We start from the raw sequence: 22,932 nt of genomic DNA, 5'->3' as shown, positions 1-22,932 counted from the left end.
TGCAAAGGCTCAGTCTTCAAAAACTTGTTTTGTTTTGCTTTTGACAAAAATAATGGTGATGAATTCTTCTCAGTTCCTCAATTAAATATACAATTAGCAATTTTAAAAATTAATAAAAAATATTTATATTTAATTTAATCTGGTTACTAAGTGGTTAAATACAGAGGAATAATATAAGCATGATATAAACAGTTTATAAGCAGTAAACAATTTTTCAGATGCAGGGAGGGGACAACAAATCGATAAGCATGTCTGAATAAATACACCTTTGCCTATATGTGAGCTGATAATTAAAATAAAAGTATGTAAAATAGGAACCAACAACCTTTTGACATTTAAATTTTGACACATTTTGTCACATGGTGGGTTACTGTTACTAATAATTACTAATTATCCTTTTTCAAAGGACAATTTGAATACAGTAATTAACAACATTATCTGAAATACTTCACCACATCAGCAAAAAGAGTAAGGGAAGTCTACAATTACAGCAATGTTAACTCAGAGAGACCCTTTTATCGTGTGTTTGTGAGTAGCGATAGCAGTACATTGCCCAAACTGTTGTGGAAACTGGACCTACAGCGCCATCTAAAGGCTAGTATGTGCAAATCGTGCTGCAAAAGCTCTTCCGAGTGGACTACACCTGTTTGTTTGTGACAACATAAACGAATTATATTCACAGAAACACGGAAGATGAAACTTTTCCATTAATTTGCATCCGTTTGCATTAATTGCCGACGTGCCGTATTTTGTCATTACAATGCGCAGGAGATTATATTTATATCGTTCTCCGTGTTGTTCAAGCCATTGAAATAAGCAATAACAACCCCAAATAAATGCTGCTTTCACCATCTCCCACTGATAACCGCGGTGTTTACTCGTGTTCAGGCCGTGCTGTGACTCGTGTGCTGTGCTTTTGCTGTGGGTGTGTGGGTGGGTGGGATTTCGCTCACGCTGCGGCTGACTGGACCGAGCAACAGTCAGAAAACAAGTTTGGTGCTACAAGATTTCAGACATGGAGTCGCTGAAGAAAAGTCACCGCTCGTTGTTGTGTTGTGTCTTCGTGCTGTGTGTTCAGCTGCCTTTGACGGGAGGTAAGGGTTTAAAACTGAACCTCAGCTCTAAGCTAAAAGGAAGCGATATGTTTTAAAGGCATGCTATGGTTTGTCCGTCGTTACACCGCTGGGTTGAACAGTGCGTAGGCCTGTGTTATTTTGCGCTCTCTGGTGTGTGTTTACTTCGGGTTTGGGGGGGTTCGTGTATTTAGACTGCGGGTAGAAATGTAAATACATTTATTAATGTTACCTAACCAACTTTCCTGAATGTCGACACTGTGTATTTTGCTTGTATCACGTAACTTGCGAACTAACGTTAGCACACTGCGTACGTGCACGTATCCGAGTGAAAGTGCACGCCTGTCGTTTGTTTCGAAAAGCTCTTTAAAAGAAAGAATCAGGGCTTCACCTCTTTTTTTAACCTCGTCTGAGTGCTTACTGCATTAGCAATCTTTGTATTTCGCCTCAGGGTGGCTAATCACGGCAGATTTGAAGTGAAAACACAACAAGTTTTTGCGCCTATGCTGTACTAGAACTCCATATTAGCACATAACTTTATTTCCAAAAATAAATTGATAAATAAAATCACGCCACCATTTGCCAGACACAGAATAGAGACACTAATAAAAGAGGAACTGTGGTCACAAGTTGGAAGCAACCAACTGGGTTATGACGCAAAGCGTCTCAAGTTTTATGAATTTGACTGCTGATTTCCCATTTTTGTTCTTATTAATGTGCTATAAGGGCATCGGTTTGAAATGAAATAATGGACATAGCTTTACAGCCCTCAGTTTTAGTTTGATGAGGTTATGACGATGCCAAAACAATTGTGCTTGCTTGCACTTTTCTTTAAATGGAATAGTAAAGTAATTGGACACCTGGTACCTAAATGATTGTTTGACATCTATAACAATCTATTCTAAGCCACATGGACAAAGAGGAGCCCGTGTGGCTTAAAATAGATTGTCATTTACATTGAGGTGAAGTTATCTCTCACTGCAGGATAATAATCAGACTCAAGTAAAGCATTAGTGTGTTTATAGCAGAGGTGGGCAATTAATTTACCCAGGGGGCCCAGTTTCTCACATGACCCCTTGGGTAAATTAATTGCCCACCCCTGATTAGGGGGCTGTGGAAAGGCACAAGGCTTTTTGTGACTGAACAGCAAGGAGATAGAAGTACATGTTTCCTTTTCAGTCATCTTCATAACCACAATCCTCAGAGGCTCTGCACCAGATGCAAATGGTTTGAGATGCACAAAAGCAAAAATGTGAGGTTGTTGCTCTCAAAACCTTGAAAAACAAAGTTGTAGTGGGTAAGACCAAACAAATGGCATCAAAATGGTGAACAGATGAAAGTTGTAAAGCAGCATCAAACATGGTGGAACATGTATAACTAGCAATAGCGTGTCACCCTGGCATTCATTGATTTCACTGCAGACAGGAGCAACAGATTGAAAACAGAGGTTTGCTGGAGTATAGGTCACATGATGATTCATGACAGTGACACAAAGTGGAATATCATGAAGACTGAGATTAGTTGGTCAACTAATCTAAGTCTGGCTGTGTACACCACACAGTGGGCTGTATTAGTGAATGTCCTGGCAAAGAATGCTAAAGAAGATCCAGAACCTCAGGTAGTTTTAACCCTACAAACTTAGGGCACTTCTCCGACACACTTCATCGACAGTGTTGGTTTAAATTGTCCTGAACTGTAGGTTTCAGGGTGGCTCTCCATTGTTTCTTTCAGGCTGCCCTGCAGATGGACGAACCTGGGTGCCCTTTAAGGACAGATGTTACCACTTTGTCCATGGAGACGAAGACAAAATCAAAAGCTACAGCTTCGAAGATGCAAAAACTCACTGCAAAGGCTTTGGTAGATGACCGAGCCATGTTACGTTCAAATGTTTCCTGTGTTAAAAACAATAAGTCAAATCGACTGCATCATCAACGCGTGTGATTACGCGTTCATATTTACTGTGATTGTTTTTCTAGAACTTTTGACGATCCAGAGTGAGGAGGAGAATAACTTTGTCATCGACTATAGCCCCGAAGTGTGGAAAAACAGCCCGCCGGTCATCGTGTGGCTTGGAATGTATTACGACTCAAACAGTAAGTGTCCTGAAAACCCCTTGGCTAGTTTCATAACTAATTAACAGCGTTGTTTGGAGGTCACTAGGTGGAAAACTGACAACGAATCTTGCAGAATTTTGTGTGTTTGAGGTTTTTAAAGAGCGCTGGATCGAAGTCCATTATATTTTAGTAGCTATAATTTGCCTTTTCAGTAAGGATTATACATAAATATCAGGGATTGTAACATCTAGTCCTTTTACTGAATCAGAATAAATATAACAACAACTTTACCTCTTTTTTTTTTCTAAGCAGTTGTAGAATATGTTGTATCAGCTAAAACTGACTGCTTTTTTCCCATTTGACAAGTTTGACGTGGACTATGAAACATTGTTAAAGTGACCTAAATTTTCTGCTTGTGCCAGCTACTTTTAAAAGCTTGCATTACAGTGCAGCATTGACTCATTCTTTTCTTTACATCCTAGCAAAGTTTCAGGAAATCCTGTGGGGGTTTTTTGTGTGAATGCTAGAGGAATGCAGAAGCTTAATGAAAATATACTCTTTAACTATAGTTGCCCTAAAACATCTAAATATGTGGAATAACAATTCATGTGTCTGGTCAGCTCAAAACATGACGTGGCTTCACGACAACGCGGTGAATTTCTCTAACTGGGAGGACGGCTCTTTGACGTCAGACCTCGCGGCCATGGATAAATGTGCAGCTCTGCACACAAACACAGGAAAGTGGGAAATTGTCAGTTGCAGTGATGACCTGGAGAATGGGGTAATCTGTGAAGCCGCCCAGGGTGAGATTTCTTTTTTTTCTTTTTTTTATGTTGCACTGGAATTTGAATCTGTCACTTCAGAAAACAGGGCTGCGATTGGTGCCTCACATTGTGTTTTCTGTCTTTATTTGCTTTTCAGATAAAGAGAAAGCCAAGCGGAGTAAGTCAACCTTTGAGCTTTATTTCCTCACGGTTTCTGTGCTTATTCCTGTGGTTTTTGGTACTAATTGTGACCTCCCTTGCATTGTTAATCGTCTCCCTCAGAACCTAGCGCAGTGCTCTCTGCCCTCGTCATTCTCAGCGTGGTGGCTATCGTGGGAGTCTCAGCTGTTGTTTGGTTTCTGCACCAGAAGCACAACTTTGGCTCCGGCATCGTCACGGCGTTCGAGTACCACCCTCCTTTCCGAGTCCCTGACACAGACCAGTCGTGCCTGGTGGAGGCTGAGGAGACTGATAGCACACCATAGGAGAACGTTCTCTCTCTTCCTAAATAAGAAACACCAAACCCTTCCCCATGGGTGGCTGTTTTTTCTTCTTTCTTTTTTTTCTTCCCATTCAATGAGAAGTCCACTCTTAAAATTGTTACTCAAGCAGTTTGGGATTAACGCATGTCAGTGGCATGACTCAGAATAATGTGTGTTTGGGAGAAATGTGATGCTAAGCATTTCTCTTTTACATCTACATGCTTTTTAGTCACCTGCACTAACAACAGATCATTTGTAAATATCTCTGATTGGTGCATTTTCCTCAGCTACCACTGGGCGTTAACGTCAGGTTACACGTCAGGCACTACAGAATGGTCAATAGCTGTTCCTATTTTGCATATTGAAACAAATGCACTAATGGTTTCCTTAAGTGGTGTGCAAGATTATATGAGGAGTGTGACTTTCACGTGTTTTGTGTGCATGCAGGAATTTGTGTTACAGAGTTAATTCAGCTTGGTGTGGAGTCCCACAAACTTGAGGGTGAACAAGAAGGGATATTAACAAGTTTTTGGGGGGATTTTTGCCACTTTATACACAAGAGATTTATGTATCTCATGTGTTTTTTTAAAAAATGCAATCAATAATGTTTTTGTTTTTTCCTCCTTTTTTTTGAATACCTTGTCTCTGTTGTAATTGTTCAGATTATTCAAACTCTACAGTGTAAGATAGGCTGTAATTAAACTCCTGTAATCTTCAAGCCAAAGCTAAGACAACCTTGTAACCCGGTCAGGGTTACGTTTTATACATTTAAGTGTTAACAGAGCTCCGTATGAGCCATACTGGAATATAACAAATAAAAAGCTTAAACTTGCCTTTAAAAAAAAAAAAAAAAACACAAAAAAAAAATAGTCCAGTATTTCTTCCAATAGTTAGAGGACTCTTTTAATTGCTTCATCCAAACAAGAAAGCATGAGCAGCCACCTTGTTATTTCATGCACAATGATGTTGCAATTTAGGTGAACAAAAATCCACAAAAATAAAAACTTGTCCTAAATGACTGTAACTTTATAAGACTTTAAGGTAACTTTATGAGATTTTCTGGCAGAATGCTTTTATATTTGTTTCCCTCTGCTGTTTCTCGTTTATGGAAAGCACATGGAATCCTTTCTGTCCTGACTATACAGCCAGTAAATATTTAAACTGTTAATTCATTCCAGGATTTCAATGGGTATCACACTTTTTAGTTTAAAGGGTTAAAAGACTGTGGGATTAAATGTTTACTTGCTGCCCTGTGGAAAAGACAATCTTACTATTAGAATTTTTAGAAGAGAACCGAATGTGAATGATTATAGGGGATTAAAGCATGATGTGAATATGGAATGAGTATATTGCAGAAGAATGGCAGGAACCTTTGTATGATGCTGATTTTGTTTTCTCCAATAAATTTGCACAAATTTATTAAAACCATATTTTGTCTTTGTAATAATGGGTAATCAGGGGAATATGGAAAAGTCCACTCAAATACACAGCACATTCTTTTTAAAGCACTAATGCATAATATATAAGATTCATTTGGTATGATTTTTAATAGTATGCCACAAGTAACCCTATTGCTTTTTTAGCAATGCCATTTCAGAAAATAGGAATACTTTCTAGTCAGTCTTATATTTCCCATTTACACTAGATATATAATATCTACATGTCACTGCATAAATTAGACTGGAAGAATGACCTGGAATACCAAAATCAGAGTCTGTGAAAATCATTCTTAATCACTGTCAGCTGAAGAGTGTCTGTCCCTGTAAGAGTCCATCGGTTCTGTTGACATTTTAGTGTGAAGCTGAGATGAAACAGAATTGAAAGAAGTCAGCAGGATATCCTTCACTTTCATGCACATCTAATTTCAGATTTCCAAGAAGCCTGCAATCCATCAAAGTTTCTTCAGAAATTGTCAACGGATGCCTCTTTGCTGGGCAAGTACACTTTCTTGATATGTTTTTTAACATTTTACAATGAATGATTAAAAGCAGTTGTGAACCAGCATTTACTGATGCAGCACATTGATAGAGAATCTTTGTAAACACCTTCTTTTCTTCCTGGCGGTCAAGGTAATTTCTAGATTTGGCCACAAGGTGGGATAGTGGAACAAATGTATGTTGAGTCTGTTTATTACGGTCACTGGAAATAGAACATTTCTTCCACAAATTTAAAAAAAAAAGGTCTAGAAACATAGAAAACAATTACTTTTAAACAGCTTGTTTGTGTTAGTAATTAATAAGAATGATTTCTAGCATGTCTCTTAAGATTTCTATTAGAATAAAGTATTGCTCAGCACAGGTTATGTGTGGTTCTTGATTTTAAACTGTTGTAGTAACAAAACACTGAGAAATTAAAGGATTATTAATTTAATAAATGTTAAATCTGAATACATTTTGATCAAAAAACTCAATGGAGACTTTATGACGTACACGTTGCTAGTATCAGGCAGGACCTACTTTTGCTTTATGAACTGCCTTAACTCTTTGTGGCAGATTCAAAGAGGTGATGGAAACATTCCTCAGACATTTTGATTCATATTGACATTATAGTATCAGACAGTTGCTGCAGATTTATAGACTGCACGTCCAGAATGAGAATCATCTATTCAACCACATACCAAAGGTGTTCTACTGGATTGAGATCTGGTGACTGTGGAGGCCATTTGAGTACAAGGACCTTATTGTCATGCTGAAGAAATCATTTTTCATTATCCTGCTGGAAGCAGATATACACTGTAGTTATAAATGGACTGAATGATCAACAAAACTACTGGGGTAAGCTTTAAACCATGTTCAGTTGGTACTAAAGGTCTCAATTTGTGCCAAGAAAATATCCCCCACACCATTACACCACTATCAGCTTAAAGTCTGTTATAAATAGGATGGATCAATGGCTTCAGGGGTTTTTTTATGTTAAATTGTCAACTTAATGCCCAAATATTGCAGCAGAAATCAAGAATTCTCAGAACAGGCAACATTTTTCCAATCTTCTGTTGCCCAATGTTAGTCAGCTTCTGCAAACTGTATCCAAAGTTTCCTTATATTACAGCAGTGGCTACATCAACATGTTGTGTGTTCAGAGATGCTCTTCTGCATTTGTTGGTGGTGTTGACACCTTTTGGAGGACATACAAGCCATTGACATGTCTCCTCCTCTTTATTATCCCAGCTGGGTCCCAGCTGATCACTGGATCTTGTTCTTTCCATTCAGCTGAGTCCTCAGGATTTACCTTACCCTCTGAAGCTTGCGGCTTTCCTAGCGGCCTGTTCATGGTTCCCATTTGCCTGTAGGATTCACAGGTGTTTGCAATGTTGCCTTCTGGTGCTCTATCTACCTGCCAATTTCTTTCTGTGCCCCACTCATGTATCTTATTCGCTTCCACGTGGTACTGAGGCAGGTTATTGGTTGGTAGTTGGATCAAACTGGTCCGGCCTTCAGTTCAGCCTCTCGTCCATTAGCAGCTGGTTCATTTGTGCAGCCAGATGCTCATGTTTCTTCATGCTTCTTCCTCGTGCTGTCCCATTCTTCATACTGGAGACCCTGTGATAGTTACTGGATCCTGTTCAGGGAGGTTGCATGGTCTGGGTGATGGTATCACCCCCCTTGCCGTAGCATTTGTGTTGTACCTCATCAAGCACTTCCTTCTTCCGAATGTTGGAACACTGAGCTACTAGTTATTTTGACGTCTGTTTGGATGCTGGGTATCGAAGATTCCGCTTCTTCTGGGGTTACTTATCTAGTAGCATTCCATCAGCGCCCTGTTCTCGTCTGTTGCCCACTTATGCCTCCTTGTTCCAGTAGCCCTCTTCTCATCAGTGTGTCCTGGTTCCTCAACACCTGACGCAAACCTCGTTAATCTGGGCGACATCCTAGCCATGCCGGCTAGGATGTCGAATACTGAACTAGTTCATTATTACAAAAGCAAGGGGAGGCCATGTACTGTTTCAGGCCAGTGACGTATTTAGCTATTGGATAATTCATATTTTGTCAGTAGAATGAACTTAATCTGTGATTTTGTTTTTTAATGGCTTTACCAACATATGCAAGTCCACATTGAAGGGTGTGTCAAATCTATAACATGAGTGCACTAGATAACAATGTGACAGCATTAACTGCATAGTCATGTTTTGGTTTCAGATGTGTTACTGCAGTGTTAAACAGCATCATAAATTTATAGTTCAGGTCTTTCAAAGTTACAGTCCTGTATATCTCTATTTCCATAATTCACATTTATTAGTTATCCTACAATCAAGTAGTGAGTTAAAAGCATGCAGTATAAGATCATTTATTAGATATATAACTATAATGCAAGGATTCAGCTGGAAATGTGATCTCAATCAGTGTCCTAATTTTTTAAACAATTATTACAGAAGGATCACTGATCACTAATCTAATTTTTGCAGTTACAGTTCCAAACTTAGCTTAGTCATACTGCTATATCCTCAGAATCCATCTTTCTAGAAACACTGTAGATATTTTACTGTCATATACTGCTCTGTTTTCTCATCACAAAAGCAGCACTGTCTGATTTTCTCTCTTACAACAGGAAACAAATTGAATTCACACTTCTGCCACAACACTGCTCAGAGCAGGAAGAGGTCAACCCAGAATGATTAATTAAAATGAACACTTGTACGTGTGAATGAAATACGCCATACAGTAATGTGACAGAAAAACACTTGAAGCCAAGAAATATCCGCATCATGCACTGAGTGAACTTATGTATCAATAAAATATGGAACAGAAATGAAATCCATGACTTGCTCATAGGCTTAGTAATACAAATACACACAGCGGAGCACTGACTCTTTATGCATTAAGGCCGTTTCCTGCCTTACAGGTTTTGGTTGAACCTTTTGTCTCTTTCTCACGATTGTGTTGGATATCAGTTATTTCTGTCTGTGCTCGTTTTCTATTCATGTGCCTGTCCTTCCTGGGAAAGGTGCCTGTATACAGAGCATCTGTTTCTCTTGTCCTTCATCCTGGTCATCTCATGTTTCTCCTCCATTTACTATCCTGGAACATGCTCCAATTAACAGAAGAAAACAAAGACTACTATGCAAATGACTGCTTTCTGACCAGTCACTTCACTTATTTGCACCCCACGGGACTGATGTAAATTATATTACATTTTGCATGTCTTTACTCTTATATAAATTTAATGCAGTACCACATACCTTATGATTTGATTTGTTGTGAGAGACAAACTAAATGCTAAAACATGAATGAAAAGGATCACAATGCAGTTTTAGTTTACACACATAGCTGCAAACTTAAGAGATTAATGTAAAGGTTTAGCCCAGACACTGCGCAATATGCTAAATCAAATGTATGTGCTGGAAGGCTTAGGTGTGAAAAGGATCACAACATTGTGCACTGACATAATTTAAATTATTTAAATATGACAGAAAAACAACAGTGGCAGTGAGTCCAATTCTTGTATCTTGAGGGCACTCTGTGTTTTCTGTGAAGTGCTAATAATAAGAACAAAACAAACGCACATCTTGTTTTCTATCAATCTTTTGAGACATCATCTTTGCTGCGTCTTTGATATCTAATTATACTTTCTAATCAAGACTCTGTAAAGGGGACTGACTACTTGCCCTTCCCCCCGCTTGCTGCTTTGCACCGCAGGCACTGACTGGGATTTTTATTTTAACAATTAGGATGACATTTTAATTTTATAATATGAAAAACTGTGGCCAGAAAAAGACATTCCTTTATCGTCGTTGTAAAAGTAAAAAGCCCAGCTATGCTGTGGCTCGGTGGACAAATGTATGAAATCTTTTCAGCGTGTTTGTCCATTTGGTGCTTTCTGTGACGGCTGCATAATGGCAGAATTAAAAGGAGGAAAATCAATGGCCGCAAGGGACGTGGAACAGGTAAAGAAACATGTTATAGATTACAAATGCTGATGAGGGGGTTTGTTTCTCTACATCTTTAATTCAAACATGCCCTTGTGCCTTAATTATTGCGTTTAACTGGAACTCATATGCAGCATGCTTTGGCCAGGCTTGCAGAAACTGAAACAATGTGTCTTCTTTTTTCTTTTTAATAAACAAACAAATGAAAAGATAACTATCCATTTTTTGTGTGTGTGTGAAACAAGCTGGAATTTCAAATCACATGGTTTTATCCTTATTTTTATAACCTTAATCTACAGTACTAGTAGACAGCACATTTCCCTATAGTTACATTCTTTCTAGGGAGTGTAACACTTTGTTTCCTGTTGCCAGTTGTGCGCTGTGATCAGAAAAACTAGAAACAGAGGCAGATGGAGATACTGCCACTCAATGAATAGTCTCTGTAAACCCTAGAGATGGATGTGTGGGAAAATCCCAGTAGATCAGCAGTTTCTGAAATACTCAGACCAGCCCGTCTGGCACCAACCAGTATGCCATGTTCAAAGTTACTAAAATCACCTTTCTACCTCGTGATGATGCTCAGTTTGAACTTTAGCAGGATGTTTTTAGTCATGTCTAAACAAGCCTAAATGCACTGAGATGTGAGCAGATGGCCACATACTTGACCAAATGCAGCACTTTATTGAATGACAATATCGCTTTTCTATACATTTTATTCCAGGAACCATCAAAGCAATAGTACGCTGATATTTTCTTTATAGGAGTCCAGACTTTTGGAAAGTTTGACAAGATGCACATGTAACTACTGGCATTCATACAATTGCAACCACCTTAAATGAACTGTTTTACTGGGTACCTTACTTTGAATGTGTATTTATTTGTTTATTACTATAATTTGTATCCTTGCTAGTACTGATGCTCAAGGTCCACGATATGTGATCTTTACTGAGCTTGCTGTTGCATAATGTTTAGATGTATATGTTTGCAATGCTGCCATCTTAGAGACTACGATGCCACACAACTTTGCATGGTAGCCTCTCCGAACCCTGGAGCTGACGTCACTTCGCTCGAGTTGCTTGGAGAGTGAATCAGGAGGAGAGGCTCTTCAATCTGCGATCAGAGATCAACACGTTCAGCAGCGCGTTACCGACCAGCCGGACTCAATCACTGACCACTTCGCCACTCATCTCTTTCAAAAGCCCTTAAACTGACCGGGACGTAAATGAACACCTTTTCCTTTCCGCTTCTCCTTTTTTTAAGGAATACAAGACGATAATCAGGTGAGTTGACGACCTTCGCTCGTTAGGTTAGGTTCACGCATGTCATGTATTATTTCACTCTTTCACTCGTCTGGGATGGCTAAGCTAACTTCACCAGCAGCATCCTTTTACCGTACACTTGCCTTCAGTGAAGCTGTGTCCGCTCGGTGAGTTATAAAAAAAAACATGAAAAAGTTGGTATTAAAAGTATGTAGAGCGGTTATGAATGCTGCTGCGGTAAACTTTGTTAAGGATATAACTGCTGTCATGTTTACACTGGAACTTGTGTGTAAAAAGAAGACTTCGGTAAGCGGTTAATGCTAACAGTGATGTTCAGTACCTGGCGGCGGTGTTGCTCTCACTCCGTGAGTCCGCAAACGTTACTGGAAAGTTAGCTATTAAATTTATAGCTTACTTTACGCTTCTTGTAGGAGTGTGTCATGTTTAAAAGTAACGTCTGACTGCCCACTTGTGTGGTATTTGTCGTGGGTTTAAGCTCGTGGCGTGTCATGAAATTGTCCAACAGCTGGATATAACACAAATGAGCTTCCGTAATGTTTAGCTAATAATAAATGATTCTGCATTAATGTGGCAGACGGGCTGCTCGCTGCTTTCGCCTCCGCCTCTTGTCTTCTCTTTTTGTTGCTTCCTCTTAAAAGGAAAAGCACAGCTAACGCTGCAGCTGTGGTCTGAGCTGAAATGTAACCTTTGAGATTATGACAATACCCTCCATTTTTGTGCCAGCTTTCATATTAACCACAAGACATTCGCCATGTTGGGCTATTAAAATAGCACCCTCTATTTAGACGCTGTGTGTTAATTACAGTAATGATAGTAAACGAGTCTTAGAAAAAGAAAAAACTACCTGTTTTGAGTGAGATTAAAACAGTGCTTTTTTTGGAGTTAAGGTGAGTTAGATTTTTGTTAATGACATTTAATAAACAGTTTCATATATGTGGGAAGTCATAGAAATTCAGTTTGTTCTTGCTTGTTTTTGTTTATTTTTAAATTAATTTAAATTATTATTATGATTTTTTTTAACCTTGCAGAATGTTATGAATCGGGTGGCACAAGCAAAAACTTGGCCTAACTTCCATCGCAGAAATCAGGACATTATAACATTGTCCCCATTTGTTTCCTGCAGCACACTTTTAAACACACTTAGCTTGCTTTTAATTCGGAAAATCTTGTCCTCTTGTGAGTAAACACAAATGTAGCCTATCTGGAAAAACTACACATCAATCACAGCAGAAATTTAGGAAAACATGATCAACTGTTGCAGATCTTTCCCTTCAGACTTTATCATGATAATATTTATCCCACTTCTTTAAAAAAAACAAAAAACAAAAAAAAAAACCCTCAATGCAATCCATAGAGCTTATCCTGTCACTGCACATCTTTTGTTTGCCGCACACTTGAGTAGATTTGCCTTCACAGATATAATTGATATTAATAAACAAGGATGTGACCTTCGGTTTACAGTCTCAGTGAAATGGCAGCGAGCGTTAGATCTGCTAAAGTTCATCATTTAAATGGCTTCAGTAGCCAAGGCAGCGAGATAAATCAGATCACAGCCTTGATGTGTTATGCATGCATCCAGTAACTGCCAGTGAATCAAAACACAGGTAGAAGGTCACTCATTTGGCTCATATTTATTCAGTTCACATGCCCTTGAAGAGCTCTGCACACAGAGCAGTGTTGTTAAGCTCCTAATATGAGCCTTTAACACAGAGAAAACAATAGAGTCAGCAACTTGGCATTTGGGTGCTACGAAGACTGTAGGGCTTTGCTGTCTGGGCTCCAAAGGCAAATTTAGCTCGTGATTTTCAACTCAATCATTCACTTAATTACAAGTTGTCTAAAAGAACTGCTTAGCACACTTAAATTGCCATTAGCAATATACATTAGTGCAAGGTGCAGAGTGAGTTTTTGTATAATTTATTTCTTTTCCTAGACTACTAGGTGTACTATGTATGATTTAAAAACGCATATATAGTTTTATCTTCCGTTTCTGTTTCAATGGCCTTTTAAAAGCAAGTGTGGAGAAAAAACAACAACCAGGGTCTTATAATAATTGTGTTGCACCCATTTTCACCCTGTCTCTCCTATTCTTGGCCTTTCCACAAGTTTGCACTCATTAATCAAAGATGCTGGACTCCAGCTGAGGGCTGAGGTGCAGGTTCATCAATTTGGCAGGCAGCACTTTGTAAGGAACAGTGCAGAGGCTCTTAACACACAAGCATAAATAAATCTGTGGTCTTTATATGCAAGCCCCGAAGGTTAATGCTGCATAATTCAATGTACCCTCTTTGTCTGCTGTGATTGATGTTTTCAAGCATGTAAGCCTTGACAGGAGTCCCTTTTTGTAGGTCAGTGTTGACACTTTATGATTGGGTGAGCTCGAGGGGAGCGGCACAGGGGAGGTGGATTATTAGGAATATGTCGGGGAGATTACTCTTTTTCACTCATCTTCCTGGTCTGTTTTTTTTTTTTCTGCGCCTGGAGATGCTTGTCGCAGTGCTTAATTTGAACCACTGACGCTTCTGCATTTGATGTCTGCTTTCTGTGTTAATTGGCTGATGGCTGTTTAGTATTTATTTACCCCCTTTGCAGCAAAAAATAAAATCAAAAATAGGTCAGCTGAGAATGAATGATTTGACTCCATATTCATACTTCTTGGTCAGGTAGGTGCAGTATTACAAATTAATATAGACCTTTAGATCACTGCTGTTGTGAACTGTTCCACTCTTATGCAAAGACTGCTTCAGCAGCCACCTTTTTTATTGATCCTCATGCATTTAAAATCTGCTCACTGCTGCCACAAATATTTCCCCCTTTAGCTGTCCTAAGCATGCTGCAGCACTCACAGTTTTTTTCCCCTTATCGTTGTCTGGTCTTATTAGAAACTTGTAAAAAGAAATGCATTCCTGAAAACGTTTGGCTCAGCAGAGGCCAAAGTGAAAAGGTTAGTAAACATAACTGCCTTCTTTAAATGACACTGCTAAGGAAACTACACTCACTGGACACTTTATTAGGTACATTTATTAGCACTTGTGTGAATCTTGTTTTGTTTTCAGAGCTGTTTTAATTCTATGTTATTCAACAGGGTGCTGGAAACAGCCCTTAGTGATTTTCATCCATGTTGAGATTTGTCAGCTGTGCATCCGTTGCACCACATCCTAAAGCTCTACCGGACTGAGATATGGTGACCGTGGAGGTCATTTGAGTACAGTGAACTTGTCGTCATGTTCAAGAAACCAGTTTCAGATCAGTTTTGTGGCCGGAAGCTGCCATAGGATGATGAGAGGAAGATGTGGTGATAGAGGGATGAATATGGTCATTTAAACAATACTAAGTATGCTGTGGTATTTAACCAATTTTCAGTTGATAGTAATAGGTCTTAAGTGTGCCAAGAAGGTGAGAATAGGCAGCGTTTTTCCAATCCTCTGTTGTCTAATTTTGGTCAGCCTGTGTAAACTGCAGCCTCAGTTTGCTGTTCTTAGCCTAACAGGAGTGGGGCCTAGTCTGGTCTTCTGCTTCTGCCCGTCTGCTTTAAGTTTAGACAGCTTGTGCATTCAGAGATGCTCTTCTGTATTTCTTGGTTGTAACAAGTCTTTATTTGAGTTACTCTTGCCTTCCTATCATCTCCAAGCAGTCTAGCCATTCTCCTCTGACCTGACATCAACAAGCATTTTTGCTCTTTTTGTCTTTTTTTTTGTTGTTGTTCTTTTTCTGACCATTCTCTGGAAACCCTAAAGATGCCTGTGTGTGTAAATCCCAGTTGATCACTAATTTCTGAAAAACTCAGACCAGTCCAACTCTGCCACGTTCACAGTTGCTTAAATCACCATAATTATAATGCTTGGTTTGAGCCTCAAGTTGTCTTGACCATGTCTACTATCATAAATTAATTGAATGGCTGTCATGTGATTGGCTAATTAGATATTAGTGTTAACAAGCAATAGAACAGGTGTAACTAAAATAGTGTCCACTGAGTGTATGCTGCAACATTAAATTAAAATACCATTCAGCTTTAGGCATAACCAGTGATTATTTGTTATTATTAACAGGTGTGAATTAAAGCTTATGCTGTTCCTATAGATCAGGTGCAGTAGATTTTGTTGAAGTAAGCCATGCAGTGTTTCAAACAGATTTAAAGTCTGTTTGTGGTGTTGTGAAGAGGGGGCGGGGTAGTTTATTGTTTATAATTATTAAGGAGGACTATTTCTAAGTTTCTTCTCATCAAAGATTTTATCTGCCAGGCTTTTTGTAACAAATACACGAGCAATGTAATCAGCTACCTCTCTAATAATACTCTTAACCTATGGACGCAATCTTAGATTACAAGGCGTGACACTGCAACCTAAGTAAGTTTGGCATAACAACACAGAAGTCTCTTCTTGATGGATTGCAGAATCTGATTCGAGCTGTTTTTCAGTTTGGCATTGACCTGTAGAGCAGAATAAGAGCAATCACAGCTGCAGTCCAAGACAGTAGAGTTGGAAGTTCATATGACCTCGAGATGAGATTCTCTAAAGGGAGAAGCTGGTGTGAGTTGATATTCTGGACTGCCACAATCAAACACGCCTTGGCTAACGAGTGATACAAAAGGAAAAATATAAGCTGGGAAGGCCTGGGGCAACTTGACTAGCATTGACTGAACTCGCAAAATAAAAGCAAGGGAATTTCCTGCTAGTTAACTGATCACGGATGAAGGCATTCTGAGATTAATACAATAAATAAACTGCCAGCACAATGCAGACGTGCAAATAATGCTCTCCTAGCATTCACTCGTCTCAATACTCAGACTATCGGAAATGCACGATTAGTAATTTCACAGAACACTTTTCCACTGCTCCAGAGTTGATTGGACCACCCAACTAAAGGGAAGCACTGAATGAGTTACAGCAGATGTGCAATACACAATCTGACGTCGTTGAGAAAAAAAATTAAGTAATGGGGTTGTTAAAATTTTGAACTTAACAGGCATTTCCTACTGACAGAATGAAAATGAATACTTTTCAAGAAAAAAAAAACACTATGAAGATAAACCAAGACCAAATGCCACATTTCAGCAAGCAAATATTTAATCATCAGTGTACTCTTTGTTTAAATTGTCAAAAAGTTTATCATTAGATAACATCAGCTAAGAAATTATCAGATGGATAATTATATGTAATTAATTAATTATATGTAAATACTTATATGTAATTATATAACTTTATTTACTTTGGTGGTTGCTTCTGGTATTTTCTAATAATAGGTGCTAACACAATAGCAGTATTTTACACTAATGACATTTTCTCAGCGTAGCTGAAAAGGATAATATATGTGCTTAATACACAACAATGCTTAATAATAAAGGTATAGTACCAGAGGTTATACCAGCAGCATTTCTTTAAGAGTTGTGATATTCAGACACAAACATCTATACTGACAGAGTAGTGACACAAACAGAAGAATAACATATGCGCACCATTTGCAGAGCAGATCCTGCTTCCACTATAATTAATAAAAGCGTGCTCAGCAGGCATGAGGGCAGCGAGTAATTGGTGCATGCATGCTGCAGAGGGCTGCTCCTTTAACGTTAAAAAAACCCCCACCTGTTCTGTTTTCTGTATTTTCTTTTTCACATGGAGGTGGGCACAGTCATTTTAAACATGCACAGTTTAGAAAGTGCTCAGGATTCTTTAAATAAACATGGAAATGGCATCAGAATTTTTTTTTTTTTTGCTATTATGGCTGGAGTATGTAGATATTTTACTTACCCATTTTACAAAAAACATCTGTGAAATACCTTCATTTTGACAGCACTGTTCTAGGTCCTAAACATAAAGACACAAAGCAATCCCAAAACAAAAGGCCAGCTTCATGTTTTGCCCGTCAGTCACACAGCACTGTGTAGAACATGCACTGCAAGTGTAACCACTAAAAAGAGTGGATACACGCCATGATAATCCAAATAAGCTGCACATTCAGTGTAGGGTGAGGCAAACGCTCATGCTGCACTACATGAATATTGCAAACATAATGATAATATAACTTCATGTTATAAGTATTTAAAGGAGAAAATGATGACAAGGAGATTTTAGTGTTTTAGAGCCAAGAGGGCGCACGCTCAGTAGCATGGTTCAGTGCAGGGCAGTTAAGGAGTCTGTTGTTACAGAGGGTACCTGTGACTGTTATTTCCATGACTTAGTAAGCAGCTCTTTGTTGTTGTGTTTTTTTTTAATGAATCATATGAAGCTAAATCGGTGAACAGCTGAGTAACCCAAGTACCCTCAGGCTTGGAGTAGTTCACATAGTTCCTGCAGAAGCTGTTGAATAAAGTCACCTCTGTCTGTCCACTAGTATTCACAACACACAGTGGCACAGCTGGTGAGATGATGTGCAGTACGTGATGTACAGTCAAGTGCAGGTGATGAGAGATCTGCTGAATACAGTTCATTTTTATTGGCAGCGAATAGAATTGGAGGGTAACAGCATCTGTATATCTGAAAATGTGGTGGATGAAAGTGACATATTAGCTCTTTCATTCTAGATCTTTACCTCACCAGCTTTATTTTGAAGCTTTTTCTGTGTTTTAATGAATGTTTAAAATTTTTGCATTATGGACCCGATATACCTGTAACAGCTGATCTTCAAAAACAGAGCAGGGAGGTAGCCGTCTCCAGTAGGAGTCCACTCAGATATAAAGTAAATAAAGTGTCAGCTTTAAGAACATGTCTTCCATTTTTATTAAGATTAGCCATTAAAATTTAAGTACAAACAAACTAAAAACATCTTTGGGTAAAAAAAGATATCTCACCAACATCTGTATCTGGTGTTATAGCTCCTGTTACATCTTCCTGTTTTGCAGAGAAAGTTTATGTGTTAATATAGGTTGTGAAACATGCTAATTAATCCCATGTTACGTATGCTAATTAGCCAATTGAGCTGTGGTTAAAGCACGCTAGTCTGGTCTGCTTGATTGTTCAGGTAGAGTCTGCTTCAGAAAGCAGATTTAACAAACTGATAACTTTTTTTACTTGTTTTCTGTTACAGATAATTAGAGTTAATTATGTTTATCTTGGGTTAAGTTTGGCTGGGTAATTTAAAAATAGTAGGCCTTCAATACCAGAATTCACCATGGCAACAGGTAAATTGTGCAGAGTGTTTCTTTTCGTCAAATTGTTATTGAAGTGTTGGCCAGTTTGGACTGTGACATTTAAAAAAAAAAAGAAAGAAAGAAAGAGAGAGAGAAAAAAAGTATAGATTAAAACTCTGAAAAGTTGACTTTTGGACCCACAATTATAAAGTTTGGCCTACTGATAGAGATTTACAACTGAAAAGGTGTTGAGGTTCAATATGATGGCTGCTTTACTTGTAAAGTATTGTGTAGCAGAACATGACTACATTTCAAGTTGTGTAAACTTTTCAACATGAAATGCTGACAGGGCACATTAAGCTATCTCCAGTCTATAATCATAAGTTGCCTGGGGAAACTGGTTGCAACCTGGAAATGTGTTGGTTGCAACGGTAAGACGGTAAGGTAGAAGAGCATTCTTTTTTCTTATTTGCGTTGCACTTTTTCACGTTTACTACCACTCGGCGAGTAGTTCTTAAATATTTGCTAAAAAGTCAGCGTCTTTAACTCAAAACCTCAGGGTGACTGCTGTGATCTACTAACAATCAAAGCAATCATAAGGATGTTTTTGACGTGGAACCTCTTCAAAGTCAATTTAACTCAGTTGAGAATTCATATTTTTCCCAAGCAACCGGCGATTTCCAAGGGGTCGCCAACCCCCAATATATCATACTCCTGCTAAATGAGGATAGTATTAGATCCCTCAGCGATTATTTTGATTTTTTCCATGGTTTTGTTAATGATTAGGCTTGGTTTAAATGGTTACTTAAGAGTTCTAGAAATGTTAGTGGTTTTAACACTTGCCACACTAAGACTTGAAAGGATTTAAATGATTCAGACTCAGGCAGGTTTAGGTCTTCATTTCCTGTACATTCCAAACAAAATGAAGCCAGATGGTAATGCATGAATAGGATACATGTGCTGACTGGTTAGAAATATTTGCAGTTCCTAACATACATGTTTTAAAACATCTTTGGACCAAGGGAGTGGCTGTGTCTCAGTTTCTGAACAGAAATATCAATAGAAGAGTTGGAAAGTAAATCTCATCATTTTCGCTGCTTTGCCAGAGGAGTTTTAGTGTGCTTAAATTAATGACATTGATTTGATCTAATACATTCCTTATTATAATTATTGACTCACTGTAAAATCCAAATGTTGGCACCATAGCTCCAAAGCCACTCTTGTTACACAGTAGGCCATAATCCAATATCTTAAGTGTTTTTGTCATGTCCCATTGCCCTCTGTTGTCTCTAGGAGTAGAAGCTTGATTTTTCTACTGATGCTAAAATTTCCCCAGGGGTCCATATTATCATTTTTATTACATTTTCATGTGGCTGCCAGATAGGAAGAATGCTGAATGGGTAAGTCGATAAAATCAAGCAATAAATGACTGTTGTTGTCTTGTATTTAAGGCGGCGAGTGGTGATGTCACAGCAGTGAGGAAAGTCTTATACAGTATTTTGTTGCATTGACTGCCCATTGTTAATGTCCACTGTTAGGCTCTTTGAAATGCTTATTTTTATTTCTATATTTTTAAATTAGAAAAGCAAGCCTGTGCTTTGTAAAACTGGAACATGTAACTGATGAATGGACATGCTGAACTATGTGGATCGCCTCATTTTCAAGTCTTATTTGGGGATGGGATTAAGATTTTTCCAATTAGGTTGAAATATAACAAAGTCCTCCTTTATGAAATTAGTCTGTGCTGCTTTATGCTTTGCTCTCATTTTTTGTGTGTATCTAATTAATTCCTATCTGTCTTTGAGTTAAAGTGTTACGGCTTTAGAGCATATTTAAATCTCTTGGGGGAGGAAAAAAACTTTTTTGACTATGGGGTATATTTAAATGACTATGGTCCAAATAGGGGTAATTGGTGTTATTGGAGCTATTGTTTGCCTTTGTTTTAAAATTTAATTTGGGATTCACATATAGTAGCTTTATATCCTTTTTTTTTTTTTTTTTTGAGCTCCTGTAGAAATTGAAATTGCTGCCTTCACAGCAAGCTGGAAAGTACATCAGATAGCAAGTATATCACTTAGTACTAATTAGAGGTACAATAAGAAAATGTTGGGGGTTTTTTTTTCTTTGACCGCAATGCCTGATGGTAATTTATAAGAGTTATTACAAGCTTGCAGGTACTTCAGTTTTTCTCTGTTGTGCAGCAGTGTTTCATGAGGCCATCTTTTAAAGCAGGCCGCAGGTGTATAAAATCAAGCCTCTAGCCATGCAGTTTGCTTTTTAGAAACATTTATGAAAGGATGGATTATTCTGAAGAGCTCAGTGAAATGTGGCACTGTAATTCAACTGCTGCAACAAGTCATTTCGTGAAATTTCTTCTCTCCTAGATATTCCACAATCAACTGTAATTGGTGTTATGGCAGATTAGAAGAATTTTAGAATTATCACAACTCAGCCACAGTGTCTGATCAAGTAAAGTCACTGAGCTTAGTCACAGAGGGTTGAAGTGCATAATGTGTAAAAGTCGCTATCATCAAAATCACTCCGTACATCAGCACCCAAACTGTGTACTGTGAGCTTCTCAGGTTTCCATGGCTGTAATATCTGCAAACCTCACATTACATCACCCAGCACAATGCAAAGCATTGGATGGAGTGGTGCAAACCCTGCTGCCAATCAACTCTGGAGCAGTGGAAAAGTGTTCTGTGAAATTACTAATCGTGCATTTCCGATAGTCTGAGTATTGAGACGAGTGAATGCTAGGAGAGCATTATTTGCACGTCTGCATTGTGCTGGGAAGTTCAGTGGAGAAAGGATAAAAGCTATGGATTTCAATGATGGGAAGTCTTAATACTTCAGCTTACCATTTTGGACAAATTTCACCTTCTAACTTTGTGAGAACAGTTTTATGGTTTTGGGTGTGGGAGAACGTGACTGGCCTGCACAGAGCCATGTTCACTTTTGGGTTGAAATTAGAGCTGGGCGATAGAACGATAACGATATGTATTGCAAAATAACTTTTTCTCGATAGAAAAATTAAACTATTGCGATAGGCCTCATCTCTCTTGTCCTCTTAAAAAAAAAACCAAAAAAAAAAACCAGCCAATCCAAATTAAGTAGCGCAGAGCCGAACCAATCACAGCCGCAGCGTCACGTCACGTGACTTGTTATGTACAGCACAAGTGCCAAGGCACACGTGTATTTGTTTTTGCAGCCGGGCTGCCCGGGTAATGAAGGAAATGAGTTTGCCGACTAGAGAAAAATCAACCGAGAGCGTGAGCGAAGGTTACCGAAGAAAAAACCGATGATGGTTCCAATGCCAGAGAGCTTATCGAACGGAAGGGCCATAGAAGTTCCGTAGTGTGAAGGTATTTCGGCTATTTCAAGTCTGACAAAAAACAGAGTAACGCACACTGTAAATTGTGCCGAAAGCAAGTCTGGAAATACAATAAACTGGTGCATGCTCAATCTCTGACTGAAAGCGCTAATTCGTCATTTGGCTTTTGTCAGACTAAAGTCACTGTTAAAACTGTTTGAAAAGCTAAGCTATACAACAAGGAGAGATTGAGAATTTCCTTTTAGTTCTCAGTTTATTTGATATTGACAAAAGTTAGTCAATTTTGCCTGTTCTTCTGTAAAACGAACTAAGATTTATTTTTAGAATTAATATTTTGTTTCTAAGTGGAATTGACAATTTAGTAGTCTGTTTTGTTTGTTCTATTTTGAAATTTAAACGCTTTAGCGGCTGCCTTTTGTGTAGTTTGCAATATTTGCCTTTATTTATCTGAAACTGAAGTCTCATGTTCCTTAAGTACATCTACCCTGTTGAACTTATTATGGGAAATAAATATTTAAATCAAAACAAGCTGCAGATTATTTCACATTTTACTTGTGAGCAACGGCACATTTAAATCTTACAAATATAGTTATTTGGCTTATATCGTGATATATATCGTTATCGCCTGAAATGAAAAAAACATATCGTGATATGAAAAAATCTTATATCGCCCAGCTCTAGTTGAAATAGAATGGCATTTGTGTCTGCCCTCATGAACATTCTTTTGGATATGTGGGCAAAATTTTCCACTGACACTCTCCAAAATCTTGCAGAAAGCCTTCAGAGAAGACCAGCTCCATAATAATGCCTATTTAGAGGCAAATTCCATGAAGACTCCTGTAGGTGTAATGTGTAGGTGGCCTAATACTTCATATAGTGTATATTTCAGGCTTTTTTTTTTATTGTAGTTTTGAATTAATTAATCAGATGTAGTTCAGTGATCAATGCAAACCTTTCCTGAAAGATGTGATGTTTCATTTACAGTGGTGTGAATTTAGTTTAGCCTCCAATTACAA

The 22,932-nt window shown here is 38.3% G+C and overlaps 2 protein-coding genes across 3 annotated transcripts in view; both read left to right on the top strand.

Moving 5' to 3' along the window:
- The first annotated feature begins 965 nt into the window (after positions 1–965).
- On the top strand, positions 966–5,795 carry cd302 (CD302 molecule). The gene is made up of 6 exons (XM_063498269.1): positions 966–1,094; positions 2,805–2,930; positions 3,050–3,166; positions 3,748–3,930; positions 4,049–4,069; positions 4,174–5,795. Exons 1-6 carry the CDS (start codon positions 1,016–1,018, stop codon positions 4,374–4,376), a joined length of 729 nt encoding a protein of 242 aa, XP_063354339.1. The 5' UTR covers positions 966–1,015; the 3' UTR covers positions 4,377–5,795.
- A 5,554-nt stretch (positions 5,796–11,349) lies between these two features.
- Positions 11,350–22,932, top strand: part of LOC134645535 (bromodomain adjacent to zinc finger domain protein 2B) — a 49,171-nt gene continuing 37,588 nt past the window's right edge. For both annotated transcript variants that reach the window (XM_063499008.1, XM_063499007.1), the window contains exon 1: positions 11,350–11,516. The gene's annotated coding sequence lies outside the window, so the exon portion shown is untranslated. The remainder of the gene's footprint in view (positions 11,517–22,932) is intronic.

Source organism: Pelmatolapia mariae, linkage group LG16_19 (genome assembly GCF_036321145.2).
Source record: "Pelmatolapia mariae isolate MD_Pm_ZW linkage group LG16_19, Pm_UMD_F_2, whole genome shotgun sequence".
Classification (NCBI taxonomy): Eukaryota; Metazoa; Chordata; class Actinopteri; order Cichliformes; family Cichlidae; genus Pelmatolapia; species Pelmatolapia mariae.
This window is presented reverse-complemented; position numbering and strand designations above follow the sequence as displayed.

What these genes read in the sequence shown, in the direction of transcription:
- cd302 (XM_063498269.1), top strand. Translation starts at nt 1,016, where the DNA reads ATGGAGTCGCTGAAGAAAAGTCACCGCTCGTTGTTGTGTTGTGTCTTC. An exon ending in AACTCACTGCAAAGGCTTTG is followed by an intron (nt 2,931 to 3,049) that starts GTAGATGACCGA and finishes TTGTTTTTCTAG; the next exon opens with AACTTTTGACGATCCAGAGT. An exon ending in AATCTGTGAAGCCGCCCAGG is followed by an intron (nt 3,931 to 4,048) that starts GTGAGATTTCTT and finishes TTTGCTTTTCAG; the next exon opens with ATAAAGAGAAAGCCAAGCGG.